The sequence below is a fragment of the Schistocerca serialis genome, chromosome 1, assembly GCF_023864345.2.
Source record: "Schistocerca serialis cubense isolate TAMUIC-IGC-003099 chromosome 1, iqSchSeri2.2, whole genome shotgun sequence".
Classification (NCBI taxonomy): domain Eukaryota; kingdom Metazoa; phylum Arthropoda; class Insecta; order Orthoptera; family Acrididae; genus Schistocerca; species Schistocerca serialis.
In genome coordinates this window covers 653416944-653439329 of record NC_064638.1, presented here as the reverse complement: position 1 = coordinate 653439329, position 22386 = coordinate 653416944, and the positions used below count along the sequence as shown (strand labels likewise).

At 45.1% G+C, this 22386-nt stretch overlaps 1 protein-coding gene across 1 annotated transcript in view; it reads left to right on the top strand.

Annotated features, from left to right (window-relative positions):
* LOC126479258 (leukocyte tyrosine kinase receptor-like) overlaps nt 1–22386 on the top strand; it is a 782006-nt gene that overhangs the window by 284473 nt on the left and 475147 nt on the right. Inside the window, 1 exon segment of the mRNA XM_050103770.1 lies at nt 18502–18709. Coding sequence (XP_049959727.1) covers nt 18502–18709 — 208 coding nt within the window.

Below are 22386 nucleotides of genomic sequence, written 5' to 3'. Positions count from 1 at the left end.
AGTTGCTCGGCCACCATTGACCAGACGTTTTCAGTTGGTGAGAGATCTGGAGAATGTGCTGGCCAGGGCGGCAGTTGAACATTTTCTGTATCCAGAATGGCCCGTATAGGACCTGCAACATGAGGTCGTGAATTACCCTGCTGAAATGTAGGGTTTCGCAAGGATCGAATGAAGTGTAGAGCCACGTGTAATAACACATCTGAAATGTAACGTCCACTGTTCAAAGTGTCGTCAATGCGAACAAGAGGTGACCGAGACGTGTAACCAATGGCACCCCAACCCTCACGCCGGGTGATACGCCATATGCCGATGACGAATACACGCTTCCAATGTGCGTTCACCGCGATCTTGCCAAACACGGATGCGACCCTCATGATGCTGTAAACAGAACCTGGATTCATCCGAAATAATGACGTTTTGCCATTCGCGCACCCAGGTTCGTCGTTGAGTACACCATCGCAGGCGCTCCTGTCTGTTATGCAGCGTCAAGGGCAATCTCAGCCATGTTCTCCGAGCTGATAGTCCATGCTGCTGCAAACGTCGTCGAACTGTTCGTGCAGATGGTTGTTGTCTTGCAAACGACTCAGGGATCGAGACGTGGCTGCACGATCCGTTACAGCCATGCGGATAAGATGCCTGTCATCTCGACTACTAGTGATACGAGGCCGTTGGGATCCAGCACGGCGTTCCGTATTACCCTCCTGAACCCACCGATTCCATATTCTGCTAACAGTCGTTGGATCTCGACCAACGCGAGCAGCAGTGTCGCGATACGATAAACCGCAATCGCGATAAACTGCAATCCAACCTTTATCAAAGTCGGAAACGTGATGGTAAGCATTTCTCCTCCTTACACGAGGCATCCAACAACGTTTCAACAGGCAGCGCCGGTCAACTGCTGTTTGAGTATGAGAAATCGGTTGGAAACTTCCCTCATGTCAGCACGTTGAAGGTGTCGCCACAGGCGCCAGCCCTGTGTGAATGCTCTGAAAAGCTAATCATTTGCATATCACAGCATCGTCTTCCCGTCACTTAAATTTCGCGTCTGTAGCTTTTCATCTTTATGGTGTAGCAATTTTAATGGTCAGTAGTGTATGTTTCGTTACGTCTATGTATTACGTATGTAACACGTTTCTACTTTCTTTACAGTATACTTATAGTTTCATTTTATGTTAAGTATTTGTTGTATTCGAGTAATTCCCCCGTCGGAGGTTCGAGTCCTCCCTCGGGCATGGGTGTGTGTGTGTCGTCCTTAGCATAAGTTAGTTTAAGTTAGATTACGTAGTGTGTAAGCTTAGGGACCGATGACTTCAGCAGTTTGGTCCCATAAGACCTTACCAAAAATTTTTATTCGAGTCTACGTTCTATGATGCTTTTTACACACACAAATAGAAACCACTTAAATACCTGGCTCGATCTCGAGCAATATATATCCTTGCCGAAACTGTTAAATCCTGTCTAGTCGTTGAGTATGGTGTGTCTAGGCAACCTGCTTTCTCGCTTCGGTAGGCAACATTCAAACAAATCGTATTAATGAGTTTTATTACTAAATGAGCAATTACAATATTTAACTTTGTTTTACACAGAAGTGTCACAAGCGAAGGGCGACATGCAATATAAGCAAGGTTCTTCAGAATAAACAATCCTAATACAAGCGAAGTAACACAGTTGACGCTTCTACTCAGGTCGCTAGACTTGAAGCTTCTCTTCGACTGGGTCGCGACCAGTCGGGAGCGGTGCTTATGTTCTCTTCGCATAGAGGCCGCCACTGTCCTCCTGGAGAGGGGTCGGTCAGTGTGCAATTGGCTGACGTCTTGTCACAGCCCTCTCAGCTTATAGTTTCCGGCTGGCGTGCCGGCGCTTGATTTTACGCCATAACAGAAACTTTCTTCCTTGTTCCATTTATGCCCTGCCAAAATGCAACAAGAAAAATTCTGCACAATTTGTTATATTATTTAATGTTGTTCTTGTTGTGGTCTTCAGTCCTGAGACTGGTTTGATGCAGCTCTCCATTCTACACTATCCTGTGCAAGTTTCTTCATCTCCCAGTACTTACTGCAACCTACATCCTTCTGAATCTGCTTAATGGATTCGTCTCTTGGTCTCCCTCTACGAATTTTACCCTCCACGCTGCCCTCCAATGCTAAAAAATTGTGTCTCAGAACATGTCCTACCAACCGTTCCCTTCTTCTTGTCAAGTTGTGCCACAAACTCCTCTTCTCCCCAATTCTATTCAATACCTCCTCATTAGTTATGTGATCTACCCATCTAATCTTCAGCATTCTTCTGTAGCACCACATTTCGAAAGCTTCTATTCTCTTCTTGTTCAAACTATTTATCGTCCATGTTTCACTTCCATACATGGCTACACTCCATACAAATACTTTCAGAAACGACTTCCTGACACTTAAATCTATACTCGATGTTAGCAAACTTCTCTTCTTCAGAAACGCTTTCCTTGCCATTGCCAGTCTAAATTTTATATCCTCTCTACTTCGACCATAATCAGTTATTTTGCTCCCTAAATAGCAAAACTCCTTAACTACTTTAAGTGTCTCATTTCCTAATCTAATTCCCTCAGCATCACCCGACTTAATTCGACTACATTCCATTATCCTCGTTTTGCTTCTGTTGATGTTCATCTAATATCCTCCTTTCAAGACACTGAAAATTCCGTTCAACTGCTCTTCCAGGTCCTTTGCTGCCTCTGACAGAATTTGTTAATAGTCGCTTCATATTCTTCGAGAGTGATGTAGTATCAGTGTTATTGTTATTTGTGCTAAGTAGTGTCGTCGGACGATGTTGTGAAGGCCATGTTCGAACGCAGCTGGCACAGATGTCGTGTATTTAGAGCAGAGTTTGAGGAACTGGGGCCACCGGCCGACTGCTGGCGCTCTGCCCTGGGCCGTGGCCCACTTTGCGCCAGATGACAAGCGTTGTCGTAGTGCCCACCCTCTGCTACAAATGTCGTCTTTTTCTCGAAGCGTTTACCAGCTACTGTCTCTCACATAATCGCTTACATCGTTTTCATCTCAATTATCTCTGATCTCCTCTTTAGAGTATACGAGTATGTGGAAAAATGTGAAACCAGTCTTCAACAATTATAGGCAGGTTTACATACACTAAGATGAGAAAAACATGGGATACTTCCTAATATCTTGTCGGACCTCCTTTTGCCCGGCATAGAGCAACAACTCGACGTGGCATGGATTCAACAGTTTGTTGGAAGTCCCGTGCAGACGTATTGAGCCATGCTCTCTCTATAGCCTTCCACAACTGCGAAACTGTAGCCGGTGCCTGATTTTGTACACCTCTCGATTATGTCCCATACATGTTCGATGGGATTCATGTCCGGCGATCTGGGTGGCCAAAACATTCGCTCGAATTGTCCAGAATGTTCATCAAACCAGTCGCTAACAACTGTGGCCCAATGACATGGCGCATTGCCTTCCAAAAAAATTCCATCGTTGCTGGGGGACGTGGAGTCCATGAATGTTTGCAAGTGGTCTCCAAGTAGCTGAATATAACCATTTACATTCAATGATCGCTTCAGTTGTATCAGAGCGATCCAGTCCACTCTATGTCAATACAGCTCACTCCACTATGTAGTCACCACCAGCTTGCACAGTGCCTTGGTGACGATTTGGGTCCAATGGCTTTGTGGAGTCTGCGCCACACCCGAACCCCAACCATCAGCTCTTACCGACTGAAATGGGGAATCATATGACCAGCTCTTGGTTTCCCAGTCGTCTAATGTCGAACCGACATGGCCACGAGCCCATGAGACCCGATGCAGACCACGTCGTCTGTTAGCAAACGCACTTGCGTCGGTCATTTGTTGCAATAGCCCATCAACGCTAAATTTCGCTGAATTGTCCTAATGGATACGTTCGTCGTAAGTTCCACATTGACTTCTGCGGTTACTTCATGTGTTACTTGTCTGTTAGCACCGGCAATTCTACGCAAACTCCGCTGCTCTCGTTGTTACTTGAAGGCCGTCGGCCACTGTGTTGTCCGTGGTGAAAGGTAATACCTGAACTTTGGCTGTCTCAGCACATTCTTGACACTTTCGAAATGGAATGTCTCATGCGCCTAGCTACAATCACCATTTCGCGTTCAAAGTCTGTCAGTTCCCGTCGTGTTACCATCATCACATCGAAAACCTTTTTCGTGAATCACCTGCTTGCAGATGACTGCTCCGCAAATGCACTGCCCTTTTATACTCTGTAAACGCAATATTACCGCCATCAGTACACGTGCATATTGCTATCCCGTGAGTTTTGTCAATTCAGTGTATTATAATTCCTACGTTTTCGCGATTCAAACGCAGAACCGATTTTGATGAAATTTGGTATGGAGATAGCTTGAACCCCGAGGAAGAACGAAAGCCACTTTAGAAAGTACAAAAAAAAGACTCCTAAGCGGGTGAGGTAGGAAATGGAACACATTTTTTCGTACCAGATTAGCGGCTCGAAGTGTTGTAGATTATTCCTCGACAGTGCAATTGCAATGTTTACTCTTGCGCGGGTTTGTGATGTATCAACAAAAAAAAATTGCTACACCAGCGACGAAGCTGGACAGTTTTTACGACGAAATATTATGGAGTAACAATAAAAATCCGACGATAAGCCCAAGAACTGTATTTAAAACTTTATGTCGGAAAAGCGTTAAGAAGCACATTATTGAAGTTAAAGTGTGGTTACGGTGTCTTGGCTTTCTATGTGAAATGTAGATATTGGACGCGGCACGGTGAGACAGCAACACAAAAAGAACACGAGAGCGACCCGTAACTGGACTTTTACTTATAGAACATAATACATTAAGTATACAGTTAATAGCATTTATTTTAGGAAATGACTCGCAAACATAAATCTGTGTTAGTTCTAAGAGAGCTAGAGCTACGAAAGTTAATCGAAACCATCAAGCCTCGGTGCAATGTCACATTCTCCGGAACGTCATACGGCCTTAAGAGCTAGAGAGGCTTTAGAACACCCGAAAGCCCGTCGCATTTTAGACGTTGAGCGTCAAGTATCTCTTATCACTTCTGAGACGCTTGAAGACTCACAACGGTGGCATCATTTAAATGTTGTAGGACAAAGAGGGAGACATCTTGCCTTCTCAGTTTAAAAAATCTCAATACCCGCTAGAAATTGCTTTTGGGATGACTAAAAACGAAGACCAACGTCAAACACTGCAAGTTGCCGGTGTGCCTTTACAAAATCCGCGTTTTTCTCATGGGCAACTATGTGGCATGCTCACATGTATACAACCCAAAAAATCTTTACGTCCTTGCAAAAGAAGGCAAGACCAAAAACGTTGTTTATGAAACCCTGCTCAGTTAAGATTGTGCTATAACAAATTCATAAGAAAGAGAAAAATGTAGTTTTTAATATACACTGCCGGGGAAAAATCAGAGAGGTTTGCAATTCACTCAGGGTTCAATGTTGCAACAGTGCATATGGAATACATTTGCAGATTAATAGCACAAGAGGTTCTGAGGTACCATATAACACCCACGTTAAGTACGTGGTGCTGGCCGGGGTGGCCGAGCGGTTCTAGGCGCTCCAGTCTGGAACCGCGCGACCACTACGGTCGCAGGTTCGAATCCTGCCTCGGGCATGGGTGTGTGTGACGTCCTTAGGTTGGTTAGGTTTAAGTAGTTCTAAGTTCTAGGGGACTGATGACCTCAGGTATTAAGTCCCGTAGTGCTCAGAGCCTAAGTATGTGGTGTAGCCTCCACGGGCTGCAGTGCAGGTGCTGACTCTAGCATCAAGCTGATGGCACAGATGGCGAATACTGACCTGGGATACGTTATGCTACATTTGTTCACGTCTGGAACGACACATCACCTACCTGTTGCAAGAACGGCAAAAGAACAGCTCTAACAACATTCTGCACGTACCGCGCGCTGGTTAGCGTCCCCTCCAGAAACACCAAATGTAAACGAGAGTGGTAGCTTATAGCACCCCAGACTATAAAGGCTGGGATGGGACCAGTGTGTTTTGGAAGAATGCACTCTACGAGACAGTACTCGCCAGGTCTACGTCGTAAGCGCAAACGAACACACCTTCGTGCAGGCAGTACCTGCTTTCATCGCTGAAGACCACGGCACGCCATTCCATCTTCCAAGTGGCCCTCTGACGGCGCCAGTCGAACCGTGCACGTCGTTGCTGTGGCGTTAGTAAAAGACGAGCTAGAGATTTGTGTGCCCGTAGTGCCACTGCTAATAACCGGTTCACAACAGCTCGTGCTGACACGTCCGGGCTCAAAAGTTCTCTTACGTGTGCTATGGCAGCTGTCCGATCTACCACTGCTGCCCTTACAATACGACGATTCTGGCGGGCGTCTGTGCTGCGTGGACGTCCAGAACCTCGTCGACGGGTATCAGAATGCTCACGTGATAACTGATACCAGTATCGTTGCAAAACCTGAGGGAGCACGTCCAGAATGTGTGGCAGTTTTCCGCAAGGACCATCCTGCCATTCAGAAGGCTGCAATTTTACTTATTTTCAACATGATCAGTTGGCTGTAGAAAGCAGAACGATACGGAAAGCATAGGGGATCCGTTATTAGAGTCAAACCGAGCTTTAGGAGACTTGCAATCAAACAAGGCGGAGTTAATGAAGTTATTGGGGGAAGTGCCAACGACAATACCAGCTCGTGTGCAGTCTATATGACTGAAGAAATATCATCAGACTTTTGGAGAATATCATCCATACAATTCTGAAGTTAGCAAGGATAAATATATGCGAGAACCATCGCACAGTCAGCCCAACAGCTCAGCCATCAAAGTCGTTGACAGAATAATATAGAAAAGAATGGAGAACAAGATCAAGGAGCTGTTAGATGACGATCGTTTTGATTTTCGGAGAGGTAAAAGCATCAAAAAGGCAGTTATGAAGTTGCGATTGATAATAGAAGCAAGACACATTCACAGGATTTATCTACCTAAACAAAGCGTTCAATAGTTTAAGGTGGTGCAAGACATTCGAAATTGTGAGAACAAAAGGAGTAAGCTTTAGAAAAAGAGACGCAATATAGGCCTACGATGTGTACAAGAACCGAGGGGAAAGAATAAGGACAGAAGATCAAGAACGAAGTACATTTCAGTCTATTCATCTACAAAGATCCGAACGGGAAGTCAGGATAGCTACTGGGGATCTACGAAGCATCATCAACGCTAGTAAAACATTAGTAGAGTTTATTCATTTATTCTCAAAATTTACAAGTCGTCGCTCTTCTGTGCCAGCCTTAGTTGTCGCTCATTCCGTTGACGTCTGTCCAGCTCCGCAGATACACATGAAGGCGAGGTTTAGCTACGGCTGTGCTGTGGCGGATTTCCAGCTAGCGGGTGTCGCCATTGCCCAATGCGAAATGGTCTTGGGCTGGCTGCTGGCGTGTCCTCGGTCTCGCTCCGAATTCTGCAATGACCCTTGATGAACCATCCGCGATGTACATGGTGTCGATAGTCGATATCCTCCTTGCTATCTGGTAGGTTTCAGCACCTGGAGAAGTCTGAATGTTGAACAGGTATGTGGACTCCAAGAAACTCTGTTACTGACTTCTGTGTTGAAGTTCAGCACCCCATGATGCGTTGTCAGAGGACAGTCAATTCCTCCATCAGTAGGTGATACGCGGCGAGCAGCATGAAGTTCATCAGGTGATTGCCATGATTTCAAGTACATCTTTGGCTAGTTCATAGACTGTGCTGGAGCATAGCACATAGATTGATTAAGTATCATAATTGTGGAATCGAGTGCTATTACTTTGAATAACTTTGATACCAATGATCAACTCCTGAAGAGAACTGGAGAGCTGGGATATATAGAGGGAGCTGGTGTGAGGTTAAGAGGCACGACTCAGTTCGTAATGCGCGTATGTGTCCTTCTACATCTACATCTACATCTACATTCATACTCCGAAAGCCACCTGACGGTGTGTGGCGGAGGGTACTTTGAGTACTTCTATCGGTTCTCCCTTCTATTCCAGTACCGTATTGTTCGTGGAAAGAAAGATTGTCGGTATGCCTCTGTGTAGGCTCTAATCTCTCTGATTTTATCCTCATGGTCTCTTTGCGAGATATACGTAGGAGGGAGCAACATACTGCTTGACTCCTCGGTGAAGGTACGTTCTCGAAACTTCAACAAAAGCCCGTACCGAGCTACTGAGCGTCTCTCTTGCAGAGTCTTCCACTGGAGTTTATGTATCATCTCTGTAACACTTTCGCGATTACTAAATGATCCTGTAACTAAGCGCGCTGCTCTCCGTTGGATCTTCTATATCTCTATCAACCCTATCTGGTACGGATCCCACACCGGTGAGCAGTATTCAAGCAGTGGGCGAAGAAGTGTACTGCCGGCCGCTGGTGGCCGAGCGGTTCTGGCGCTACAGTCTGCAACCGCGCGACCGCTACGGTCGCAGGTTCGAATTCTGCCTCGGGCATGGATGTGTGTGTTGTCCTTAGGTTAGTTAGGTTTAAGTAGTTCTAAGTTCTAGGGGACTTATGACCTCAGCAGTTGAGTCCCATAGTGCTCAGAGCCATTTGAACCATTTTTTTGAAGAAGTGTACTGTAACCTACTTTCTTTGTTTTCGGGTTGCATTTCCTTAGTATTCTTCCAATGAATCTCACTCTGGCATCTGCTTTACCGACGATTAATTTTATATTGTCATTCCATTTTAAAGCACTCCTAATGCCTACTTCCACAAAATTTATAGAATTAACTGCTTCCAGTTGCTGACCTGCTATATTGTAGCTAAATGACAAAGGATCTTTCTTTCTGTGTATTCGCAGCACATTACACTTGTCTACATTGAGATTCCATTGCCATTCCCTGCACCATGCGTCAATTCGTTGCAGATCCTCCTGCATTTCAGTACAATTTTCCATTGTTACAACCTCTCGATATACTACAGCATCATCCGCAAATAGCCTCAGTGAACTTCCGATGTTATCCACAAGGTCATTTATATATATTGTGAACAGCAACGGTCCTACGTCACTCCTCTGCGGCACACCTGAAATCACTCTTATTCTACTATATTCGGTTAACAGACTGTTAACTGCTGTGTCAGTTCCTCACTATGTACTCTTGTGAAAGGGATAGAGTTTCTTGCAAGACGTCTTACAGGCTAATGAGTACGCTTGTCTCATTTCGTTTGGTTTTCTGTTGTAGCCTCCTTTCTGCTGAATGTGAATCCTCACTTGACAGGCAGTGTCACAATGTGTCGACGACCTGACACACCTACGACGTAGTGGCTTGCTTCCTGATTCTGCCTGTCTCGGGATTGCCTTCAGTTTGCCTGTGGTCATTTGAATGCGCTTCAATAAAAATTTACTAATTTCTACCCCTTGCTCTTCTGAGCCAATAGGACAATGAAGTAGCAATGATCGAAATAAAAGAAAGGATCAGCAGGGGGATTAAAATCAAGAGTGAAGGGATATCAGTTGTGTCGTGAATTGTGGCGCATTCGTCTTTTCTGCCGCTGGCGGTGGGTGTTCGAATTGATTAAGCGACGTAAAACGCGAGAGGTCGCGAGTGGAGCACAGCAAGTGCTTGGAACACCACCGCCAGTCGGCGGCAGGCAGCCGCGGTGGAACGATGGCTGAGAGAGGAATCGGCTGGCGAACGGAACTCTTCTGGGAGCTTGTGGGGGGAGGGGCAATGAACCTCTCCTGGAGAGACGAAGCAGGAACGTGTGCAGGGCAGCGAGGCAGTCTGGTGGACGACCGGCCGAGATTGGCAGGCGTCTGCTGTCAACACGGGCAACGTTCTGGCTGGAGCAGCGGACCGTGCTAGGCTTCGCAAATCCAAACAAATGTAGCACATCCAGCAGTGAAGAGCCGGTTGCTGCGGCATGTTTCCGGGTACGACTCAGAAGAGTGTGTGTTTGTTGTGGTAATTCTGGCTGTAGTGCATACGAGTGAGGCAGGTTTGGCCTACTTGAGTTGCTTTTTAATTATGCGGTGTAACGCAAGGAGGCTGATGATGGGGCAAGTGTATTCACTGAAGGAAGTCTGCCTAGTGAAAATTAAATTGTCATTGCTTCTGGATTTCATTGCTTTACCGTTCTGATATTCTGAGCGCTGTTGGGTCCGTTGTGAACTCTGTCTCTTGTTTTTCTGTTTAGTATTAAATGGAGTGTTGACTTTCGTTGCGCATATTTGGGATTGGATTTTGAGGTGAGATCTGTTTTTGAGTGTCTCGTTTCTTTCACTACGTGTTGTGTGATCTGTGTATCTTATCTCATGACTTTGTGTTGTAGCCTGAATGAAATTAGAGGGTCTTGTATACTGATATTCTGTCTGTTGCAATTTAGGTACTAATGCGTTATTAAATTATATATTCATTTGTATTCCCTTATTGTAAAGCTGTTTGATTTTATTGGGGCAAATTATCAAAATTGTATTGGTTCATAAGTCGGATTTTGTTATTCTGAGTGCCGAGTTCTTTGGTCTTTGTTTATTCTGCACGTGCTCTGGATTGTTAAAAAAAATGGTTCAAATGGCTCTGAGCACTATGGGACTTAACAGCTATGGTCATCAGTCCCCTAGAACTACTTAAACTTAACTAACCTAAGGACATCACACAACACCCAGTCATCACGAGGCAGAGAAAATCCCTGACCCCGCCGGGAATCGAACCCGGGAACCTGGGCGCGGGAAACGGGAACGCTACCGCACGACCACGAGCTGCGGACTCTGGATTGTTCATACATATTAATAATCTGAATTACATTTGCTAAAGAAATTGTGCGAACACACCCCCCATCCACTTACCACTCGCAACATTCCCTGTGCCACACCATTATAATATTTGCTGAAGATATTGCTATCCCCAGTGGAAGTGAAGAAGATTTGCAGAACCTGTTGAATGAAATTTACAGTCTAATATGCATAAAATATATGTTGAGAGTAAACCGAAGAAAGGCGAAAGAAATGAGGAGTAGTATAAATAGGATTAGGGGAAGGCATGACATCGAAATTGGTGACCACGAAGTTCAAAAATGTTCAAATGTATGTGAAATCTTATGGGACTTAACTGCTAAGGTCATCATCCCCTAAGCTTACACACTACTTAACCTAAATTATCCTAAGGACAAACACACACACCCATGCTCGAGGGAAGACTCGAACCTCCGCCGGGACCAGCCGGACCACGAAGTAGACGAATTTAAAGAATACTGGTATCTTGAAGATAAAATAACATGCGATGTACGAGGCAGTAAAGACTTAAAAATCAGATTAGCACAGGAAAAGAGGACATTCCTGGCCAAGACAAGTCTGCTAGCATCAAATATCGGCATTAATGTGAGGAATACATTTCCGAGACTATACATCTGCAGCAATAAATCGAGGCGTTTGAGATGTGGCACTACAGAAGGATGCTGAAAATTATTAAGTAGGCGGAAAAGACAAGAAATGCGATGGGTCTCTACAGAAACGGCATGAGAAAGAGCACATGGAAAACTCCGTTAAGAAGAAAGGACCAGATGATGGGAGGACGTGTGCTAGCACATCTGGAAATAACTTCCACGGTATTAAGAGAGAGCTGCAGAGGGTAAAAACTACACGGCGAGACAGGGATTGGGATACACCCTAAAAGTAACTGAAGACAGGCTGCAAGTGCTGCTCTGATATGAAGAGGTCGGTGCAGGAAAAGAATTAGTTGCGGCCGCATGAAACTAGACGAAAGACTGACGAAGAAAACGCTATTTAGCTATCCGAACTGTAATGCTCTTACCATTCCTTGCTTTCCTCCAACAGTAGCGGCAGAGGTATTGCTTTCCAAAGTTTCATACTGAACACATTGAGTGTATCCCTCCTAGAAGCAGAAAACATGATCATCAGGCAAAACTATACGTCTATACAAAATTAGCAACAATCCAACATGATGTCAGATGTAAAGTTACTACTATCACGTAGTGAAAAGCTTCCTCAATGTACTATTTTAAGTCATCTGGGGCTGTTGATTTTAGATATCTCCATAAAAAGAAATTTACTGGTGTTTTATTGGGAATCTACATATAGGACTGATAGAAGAGATTGAGACGATCCAACGAAGACAATATGTTTTGTCACTGGATTGTTTAGTCCGCGCAACAGCTTTATAGCGATGCTCAACAAGCTCCAGTGGCAGACGCTACAAGAGAGGCGTTGCGCATCGTGGAGATGTTTACTGTCGAAATTTCGAGAGAGTATGTAACCTCCCCCTTACTAATCGGCCTAGTCTGCTTGCGATATAAAATATGACAGTGGATCGCGTGTATACCTAATGGAATTTTTCTAATTGGATATGGCCACCTTTCGCGAAGAAGTAATACCGATAAGTAGGGGGAAAGTGTACAACAGATCTTTCTGATAGAAAAGTCTACTAAAAATAAAAAAGTAATTAAACCGAACAGGGCTACAATTTGGAAAAATGAAAGTTATTTTGTGCATTCACTCACGAACAACACTGGACAGAAAAGGGGTACCACTGATCATGAATCCAAAAGTTACATTAATGAACTACAAGGAAATAATTACGGTCGCCAGCCCACTAGGGCGATTTACATCCAAAATCCTGTACAAGATGATGGGGGCCGCGGTGGTCTAGCGGTTCTAGATGCGCAATCCGGAACCGCGCGACTGCTACGGTCGCAGGTTCGAATCCTGCCTCGGGCATGGATGTGTGTGATGTTCTTAGGTTAGTTAGGTTTAAGTAGTTCTAAGTTCTAGGGTACTGATGACCTCAGATGTTAAGTCCCATAGTGCTCAGAGCCATTTGAACAAGATGATGGGAAAGAAAGACATTTATTATTAAACACTGACGTAGCAACTGAAGGTTGTCACTTTTTTTGACACTAATTTTAAGTGAGTATGTAATGATAAAGAAAACTGAGAAGTCACTTTTACGTTAATTTTGTCATTAAATTTTGAAAACCCCGGCGGGGTCAGGGATTTTCTCTGCCTCGTGACGACTGGGTGTTGTGTGGTGTCCTTAGGTTAGTTAGGTTTAAGTGGTTCTAAGTTCTAGGGGACTGATGACCATAGATGTTAAGTCCCATAGTGCTCAGAGCCAGCAAAATTTGGAAAAAGGCAATCGAGTAATGATTTGAAAATATCCACTTAAACTGTACGTTAGTATTGAACTTCGTTACGTGAACAATGACTTTTAGAGACCTCAACATAACTTCATCAAAGAAATTTAGAGAAAGGCAAGCACTTTTTACTTTGCAGCTACTTAATTTCAAATTGGATTTCATATTATTGTCTGAACAACTGAGCCTTTTTTACTGACTTGAACAGAAACAAATAATAGAATACGTACCAAACTAAATAGCCGTATGCTCCAAGTTATATGTAAAATAAATAAACTTCTGCACTCTTAATTTGTGCATTTTCTATAGATTTGGATTTTTTCCAGTGATAGATTCTCAAACTTCAGTTAGCATATAAGGAAAAAAGGGAACAAGGACCATGCTTGGTAACAATGTCTGGGGACAATGAGGACACAATCGCCCTGAATTTAACTGATTATTATTTAAATAAAGTTCATTAATCAAATCACATTCAGTTGTGCTGCTGGGTTAGCCGTTAATGCTTTCTACCAATGAACAGTTTTACTTCAGTGCTGTGCGTGCGACGAAACTCGGAGCCGACGACGAATCTGTGTTGCTGGAACTGCTGTTGTTGAAGTCAGTAGCATCTTGTGGGGCCACGGCCAATTACAGGAACGGGCAATTGCAATTAATATAGTCTCTCCCGCCCGTCCACTGTCCTTCCTCCTGCTACTAGTCATCTGGCCGGCGCGCGTACATGATGCCGCCGAAGTGGTATACTCTACTGCGAGAGCGTTAACACCACACCGCTCTGCGCAACAATCCCCTACCCAAAGATTTTACAACGTACAAGCACTGCTATTATCGTTGCTAGTCGATGCAAATAACAATTCCTTTGGCTTTTTCCCAGAGCTTGTAAGTTACACCGTAAAACACAGATAAATACAATGAAAGGTCAACAGACTTTCCCCTAAATGTGCATATACAGTGAATCAATGTCCTTACTTATTAAACGAAAGCATTTAAATTACAAATATTTACATACAATTAAAAAAAATTATACGTCGGTAGCAGGTGCCATGCATCATGGATTTTCGGTGTTACAAGTACATTCTGGGAAGAATCGAACAACATATTACTTCCTCCCACATGCGTCTCGCGAAACCAGAAAATTCGAGAAATTAGAGCTAATACACATTGATGTGTTGGTAAATGTGCCAACACCTTGTAGATAGAGGCGGCCTAAATGCACGCTATCTAACGCAGACGGGCGTGAATTCTAGAACAGGATAAGTAGTGAATTCTAATAAGAAAAGTACGCAGCTCCTCAAATACTTAACTTTATTCCATGTTGTGGTACATCACTGTTGATAATACAATTAAGACTCTCTTCAGATACGGTTAATGGCGCCTTGCTAGGTCGTAGCCATGGACTTAGCTGAAGGCTATTCTAACAGTCTCTTGGCAAATGAGAGAAAGGCTTCGTCTGTGTAGTCGCTAGCAAAGTCGTCGTACAACTGGGTCGAGTGCTATTCCGTATCTCGAGACCTGCCTTGTGGTGGCGCTCGGTCTGCGATCACACAGTGGCGACAAGTGGGTCCGACATGTACTAAATGGACCGCGGCCGATTTAAGCTACCACCTAGCAAGTGTGGTGTCTGGCGGTGACACCACATTCCTCCCCCGCAAATCGGCGAACGGTCGTGTTATAAGGCTTCCGCCCGCCGTGGGGAGGACCCCATGTTGACGTATGCGATGAGGTGGGGAGCCTAACAACAGGCGAGGCTGTGCCACCCGCACCCGGCCATTCGGTCCGAGGGGAGCTAGGAAACGCCTGAAAACCTAGTCCAGGGTGCACGTCAACATGCGGTGTATGCGCCCGTAAAGAGACAGGAGCGGCCGAAGGGTCGACCTCCATTGCGTCGGGGGACTCGACGGGCGAAGACGCCATGTGGTCCGGAGCGGGCAAGAGGTCCATGGCGGAGGACGGCTGGTCACGGGAAGCGATCGGCGGCGCGTGACCCAGGGAGGCGCTTGGCGGCTGCAGCGAAGCGTCGAATGCGGGCGGCGCCGGCGGGAGAACAGGCGGCGGCGGCGGCGGCTGCTGCGGCGCGTCGCCATGGGGCAAAATGGAAGGCATCGTCGGTAACACCTGGGGATGAGGCGAGCCAGTAGATGGGTCCCCAGGGCGCTGACCGGACGGCACCGTCGCTGAAAGCAGACGGGGAGCGGCAGAACCCGTGCGACGACAGAGGCGCAGCTGATTGAGATGCCGACGCACCTCACCAGAGGCCCCCAAAACCACATACATCGCGCGGCTGAGGCAGCGAAGAATGCGCCCTGCGAGCCAACGCCGTCAACCTCGATAATTGCGATAGAATACAACGTCGCCTGGAGCAAAAGCAGGAGTCTGCCGCTGCACAGGAACCTGATGCGGCGGATGCAGCAAAGACATCAAGGTTCGATGAGGACGACCGTGGAGCAACTCAGCCGGCGAGCGACCATCTCGGGGCTGAGAGCGATACGAAGACAAAAAGAGCAACAATGCGTCCTGTCGACTGCGCCAGGGCGAAGGTCCACGAGCCTGAGTGTCCTTGGTTCGATTCCGGCGCGAAGCAAAGGGCCTGGAATGGTTGTGATTGTCTGATCTGAGCTTTTTCTGGCAAACACTTTGAACATGTCCTTTCTTATTACAGAAAAAGCAAAGAGCTTGGCGTGACGGGCAATTTTCACGCGAATGTCTAGTAGCACACCGCGGGCAAGATTTCACTGCAGTTGTATTCTGTCACGGCACACCTGGTTTAGAGTGTGGTGGCAGCTGCGCAGACGTGCGCGAGGCCAGTTTACCGGGCCGTGCTGCGCGCCCGGCGGGCCGGTTAATGTTACACACGGCTGACGAAGTTTCAAATGATTCCTGAGCAAAGTCAAGTGTGTCTTGTCTATCCAATATGTCTATCACTTGTTGAAGGGAGGGATTAACTAGTTTCAAAATTTGCTCCCGTATACGAACATCAGAAACGTTCTGTGCAATTGCATCACGTACCATAGTATCTGAATAAGGAAGGCCACAGTCACATTCAAACGCACAATCCCTAGTAAGGCCTTGCAAAGTTGCAACCCACTCCCTATTAGTTTGACCGGCCGTACGTTTCGTACGAAAGAAAGTATACCTCTTTGCAACTACATTGACTGTTTCTTTGAAATAGGCGTCCAATGCCGACAAAATTTCTTCGTATGACAGAGTTGCTACGTCGCGTCGGGGAAACAATTTCACTATCACACGGTAGGTGGACACACCTACACACGAAAGCAAAAACGGCTGCCGCTCATTACCTTGAATTCTGTAGGCGGCGAGATGAAATCCAAACTGGCGTGACCATTCAGTCCAGGTCTCGTGCTGTGCATCAAAATTGCGAAACTGCGGTGCAACTGCATGTTGTGGCTGCGGGAGCGGTGAAGCGGCGGCTGCCGCATCGGTTTGAATGGCACGTTGACCCTGGACGAGCTGTCCAAGGGCATCCAATAACGCCTGCGTCTGCTGAGTCTGCAAGCGATAAAATTCGGACAGTATATCTGGAGATTGTGGCGAAGCCATGACACAAGTAAATGTAAGCAATTAGAAAGAACAAGACCCTTTCCGTTGTCTCGTCGCCAATGATGTGTTGGTAAATGTGCCAACACCTTGTAGATAGAGGCGGCCTAAATGCACGCTATCTAACGCAGACGGGCGTGAATTCTGGAACAGGATAAGTAGTGAATTCTAATAAGAAAAGTATGCAGCTCCTCAAATACTTAACTTTATTCCATGTTGTGGTACATCACTGTTGATAATACAAATAAGACTCTCTTCAGTTACGGTTAATGGCGCCTTGCTAGGTCGTAGCCATGGACTTAGCTGAAGGCTATTCTAACAGTCTCTCGGCAAATGAGAGAAAGGCTTCGTCTGTGTAGTCGCTAGCAAAGTCGTCGTACAACTGGGTCGAGTGCTATTCCGTATCTCGAGACCTGCCTTGTGGTGGCGTTCGGTTTGCGATCACACAGTGGTGACACGCGGGTCCGACATGTACTAAATGGACCGCGGCCGATTTAAGCTACCACCTAGCAAGTGCGGTGTCTGGCGGTGACACCACACACATACTTACTGACATTCAATCTTCCCACGCAGCATTCGCAAATGGAACATGAAAGAGAGGGTTAAGTTAATGATAACAGAATTACCCTCTACCACACATCGTCAAGTGGATTTTGGGGTGATAATGTAGACGTAAACATAGTCGTTTTATGTGTATGACATGTTTTTCCAAGTCAAGTTCCGTGTCAGGCCAAACCTCGCGTGTTTCTACCTTTCCACCTGCATTGTATAGGTCAGTGTAAGGATATATTCTAAAATCTAACCAAATATGAATTCAAACTGCGCGTCGAGGAAGTTTGCCGCTCCGTTACATCAGCAGCTTTACATCTTAAATGTATTCGCAGTTGCGAATATGGACAACCATCAGCAGTGTAATCGAATGACGAAAATTTGTGCCATACCTGGACTCGGACTGAGATTTCCCGCTTATTGCGAGCGGTCGCCTTACCATTAGGCTATCCGAGCACAACTCACGGCCAGATAAAAATTTTGATACATCGTCAACCACCCGTCTACAACTTGCACTCGTACATACATATGCATATTCCCTCACAGGGAACACATTATAATAGAAAGTGGCTTGCCGGTGTCAGCGGATAAATACGATATTCCAGTGTTTGTATTGTTTCAGAAGTACGATGCAAAGTTCCTTCGGATGTGCATATCCACTTTTACATATCGTCCACAGGCCGTTTGGAAGGCGCATCCATTTGTACATTCAGGGAAACGGGCACTCATTTGAAAACCTCATTTAAACGAACATTTCGCCACCAGAGCATCAATCTGAACACAACTGACTATTTGCAGAATGTTGCATCCACCCCCAGAACTCTGAACGATTCTAGCTGCGTAATGGAACTGACGGAAATTTGATTTAAACTGATTTGTGCACGGTTGGTTTAAATACATCAGCCATATGATAGAAAAAGCATTTCATTTCAAAAATTATAACTCGTTCTGTAATTGCCTCAAAAATAACGAAACAAACTATTTTCGTAATCCGCAGAAAAAGTAAATTTCTTAAGTATAGAATCTGACAGGGCCCACAACGATGATCTGAAGTAACATTTAATTTTTTGCAGTTTCAGCTGTTTCTTAGCGCCACTGACATTAATGCGTGTGTCGTTCGTCTTTTCAGTGGTGTGAGAAGTGAACTGAGGCAGAACTTCTGATCTTCTTTCCTAAAGGGACGAAATCATTGTGTAAATGTGATCATAAATAACGATACATGGGTATAATGTTACACATATATAGTGTCTAAAGATAGCCGAGTATATTGCGAATGAGTGTCTGCAGCCTTCAGACACTGACATGGACTCTGTGCGCAGGACACTACTTGCTGGTGCAGAGCCGCGGGGGCCCGCCGCTGGAGTACCTGGTTCGAAGCCCGCGCACGCCCAGCACCATGCAGCGCTGCCGCCTCCACCTGTGGCTTCACATGCTCAACATGGACGACGGCCACTTCAAGGTCGTCATCGAGAAGGACGTCAGCCCCGCCGTCATCGTCATCGATAAGCGCGGGAACTCCGACAACGCGTAAGTCTGCACATGTTTATGTGACACACCCAATGCCTCTAAATCCCTAGCTATTAAATAACTCACTCCACAGTTTGTACTTTCGTGTGTACAATGTATTCCACCTGTGAAACTAAGGTATTACACTTCTGAATCCTCAACAGTTTAGTTCAGTGGTTTATTTATTCTCAGTCCCAGCGATCTCTCGTTGTGATATGGAACGGCAGTGCTGGTGGGCAAAACTTAAGAACGAGAATAACTTTTGCATAATGTGTCGCTGCTAAGTAACATAGCTCGATGAAACTTGGGCCGTACGTAGAAAGAACTGCTACAGTATAGTGCACAAAGTAGCTGACAGAAATACCAATGAGACGAAAAGAAATAACACTTTTACTCAAAGACAATTATTATACTGAAGGCCCAGCGTTTCAGAATGGTCCCCAGGATATTGAAAAAGGCAGGAAATGATTTTTAATACAGCGTGTGGTCACTTCGCAAGGAAATTCATGCTCTGTGACGAGCTCCGATACTGGATGGCAAGGAGTTGTTGTGGTAGGGTGTTCCGTTCCTCCACTAGTGTAGTTGAATACTGTCAGATAGTCGTTGATGCGCGTTTTTGTGCTGCGGTATGTCTCCCTAACGCATCGCATACCTGTCAGATGGGATTGTAGTCGGAGGAACATACAGACAAGTCCATTTTTCGAACATCCTCTCGTTCCAAGAGCGTCTTCACCTGCGCTGTTGAATGCGGTCGCACGCACTGTCATTCATAAAAAGGAAGTCAGGCCCCGAATGCAGCCTGAAAAGAAGCACATTGAGAATAAATTTTTTTTTTTTTTGGTCATCAGTCTACTGACTGGTTTGATGCAGCCCGCCACGAATTCCTTTCCTGTGCTAAGCTCTTCATCTCAGAGTAGCACTTGCAACCTACGTCCTCAATTATTTGCTTGACGTATTCCAATCTCTGTCTTCCTCTACAGTTTTTGCCCTCTACAGCTCCCTCTAGTACCATGGAAGTTATTCCCTCATGTCTTAGCAGATGTCCTATCATCCTGTCCCTTCTCTTTATCAGTGTTTTCCACATATTCCTTTCCGATTCTGCGTAGAACCTCCTCATTCCTTACCTTATCAGTCCACCTAATTTTCAACATTCGTCTATAGCACCACATCTCAAATGCTTCGATTCTCTTCTGTTCCGGTTTTCCCACAGTCCATGTTTCACTACCATACAATGCTGAACTCCAGACGTACATCCTCAGAAATTTCTTCCTCAAATTAAGGCCGGTATTTGATATTAGTAGACTTCTCTTGGCCAGAAATGCCTTTTTTGCCATAGCGAGTCTGCTTTTGATGTCCTCCTTGCTCCGTCCGTCATTGGTTATTTTACTGCCTAGGTAGCAGAATTCCTTAACTTCATTGACTTCGTGACCATCACTCCTGATGTTAAGTTTCTCGCTGTTCTCATTTCTACTACTTCTCATTACCTTCGTCTTTCTCCGATTTACTCTCAAACCATACTGTGTACTTATTAGACTGTTCATTCCGTTCAGCAGATCATTTAATTCTTCTTCACTTTCACTCAGGATAGCAATGTCATCAGCGAATCGTATCATTGATATCCTTTCACCTTGTATTTTAATTCCACTCCTGAACCTTTCTTTTATTTCCATCATTGCTTCCTCGATGTACAGATTGAAGAGTAGGGGCGAAAGGTTACAGCCTTGTCTTACACCCTTCTTAATACGAGCACTTCGTTCTTGATCGTCCACTCTTATTATTCCCTCTTGTTTGTTGTACATATTGTATATGACCCGTCTCTCCCTATAGCTTACCCCTACTTTTTTCAGAATCTCGAACAGCTTGCACCATTTTATATTGTCGAACGCTTTTTCCAGGTCGACAAATCCTATGAAAGTCTCTTGATTTTTCCTTAGCCTTGCTTCCATTATTAGCCGTAACGTCAGAATTGCCTCTCTCGTCCCTTTACTTTTCCTAAAGCCAAACTGATCGTCACCTAGCGCATTCTCAATTTTCTTTTCCATTCTTCTGTATACTATTCTTGTAAGCAGCTTCGATGCATGAGCTGTTAAGCTGATTGTGCGGTAATTCTCGCACTTGTCAGCTCTTGCCGTCTTCGGAATTGTGTGGATGATGCTTTTCCGAAAGTCATATGGTATATCGCCAGACTCATTTATTCTACACACCTACGTGAATAGTCGTTTTGTTGCCACTTCCCCCAATGATTTTAGGAATTCTGATGGAATGTTATCCATCCCTTCTGCCTTATTTGACTGTCAGTCCTCCAAAGCTCTTTTAAATTCCGATTCTAATACTGGATCCCCTATCTCTTCTAAATCGACTCCTGTTTCTTCTTCTATCACATCAGACAAATCTTCACCCTCATAGAGGCTTTCAGTGTATTCTTTCCACCTATCTGCTCTCTCCTCTGCATTTAACAGTGGAATTCCCGTTGCACTCTTAATGTTACCACCGTTGCTTTTAATGTCACCAAAGGTTGTTTTGACTTTCCTGTATACTGAGTCTGTCCTTCCGACAATCATATCTTTTTCGATGTCTTCACATTTTTCCTGCAGCCATTTCGTCTTAGCTTCCCTGCACTTCCTATTTATTTCATTCCTCAGCGACTTGTATTTCTGTATTCCTGATTTTCCCGGAACATGTTTGTGCTTCCTCCTTTCATCAATCATCTGAAGTATTTCTTCTGTTACCCATGGTTTCTTCGCAGCTACCTTCTTTGTACCTATGTTTTCCTTCCCAACTTCTGTGATGGCCCTTTTTAGATATGTCCATTCCTCTTCAACTGTACTGCCTACTGCGCTATTCCATATTGCTGTGTCTATAGCGTTAGAGAACTTCAAACGTATCTCGTCATTCCTTAGTACTTCCGTATCCCACTTCTTTGCGTATTGATTCTTCCTGACTAATGTCTTGAACTTCAGCCTACTCTTCATCACTACTATATTGTGATCTGAGTCTATATCTGCTCCTGGGTACGCCTTACAATGCAGTATCTGATTTCGGAATCTCTATCTGACCATGATGTAATCTAATTGAAATCTTCCCGTATCTCCCGGCCTTTTCCAAGTATACCTCCTCCTCTTGTAATTCTTGAACAGGGTATTCGCTATTACTAGCTGAAACTTGTTACAGAAGTCAATTAGCCTTTCTCCTGTTTCATTCCTCGTCCCACCCCATATTCTCCTGTAACCTTTTCTTCTACTCCTTCCCCTACAACTGCATTCCAGTCGCCCATGACTATTAGATTTTCGTCCCCCTTTACATACTGCATTACCCTTTCAATATCCTCATACACTTTCTCTATCTGTTCATCTTCAGCTTGCGACGTCGGCATGTATACCTGAACTATCGTTGTCGGTGTTGGCCTGCTGTCGATTGTGATTAGAACAACCCGGTCACTGAACTGTTCACAGTAACACACCCTCTGCCCTACCTTCCTATTCATAACGAATCCTACACCTGTTATACCATTTTCTGCTGCTGTTGATATTACCCGATACTCATCTAACCAGAAATCCTTGTCTTCCTTCCACTTCACTTCACTGACCCCTACTATATCTAGATTGAGCCTTTGCATTTCCCTTTTCAGATTTTCTAGTTTCCCTACCACGTTCAAGCTTCTGGCATTCCACGCCCCGACTCGTAGAACGTTATCCTTT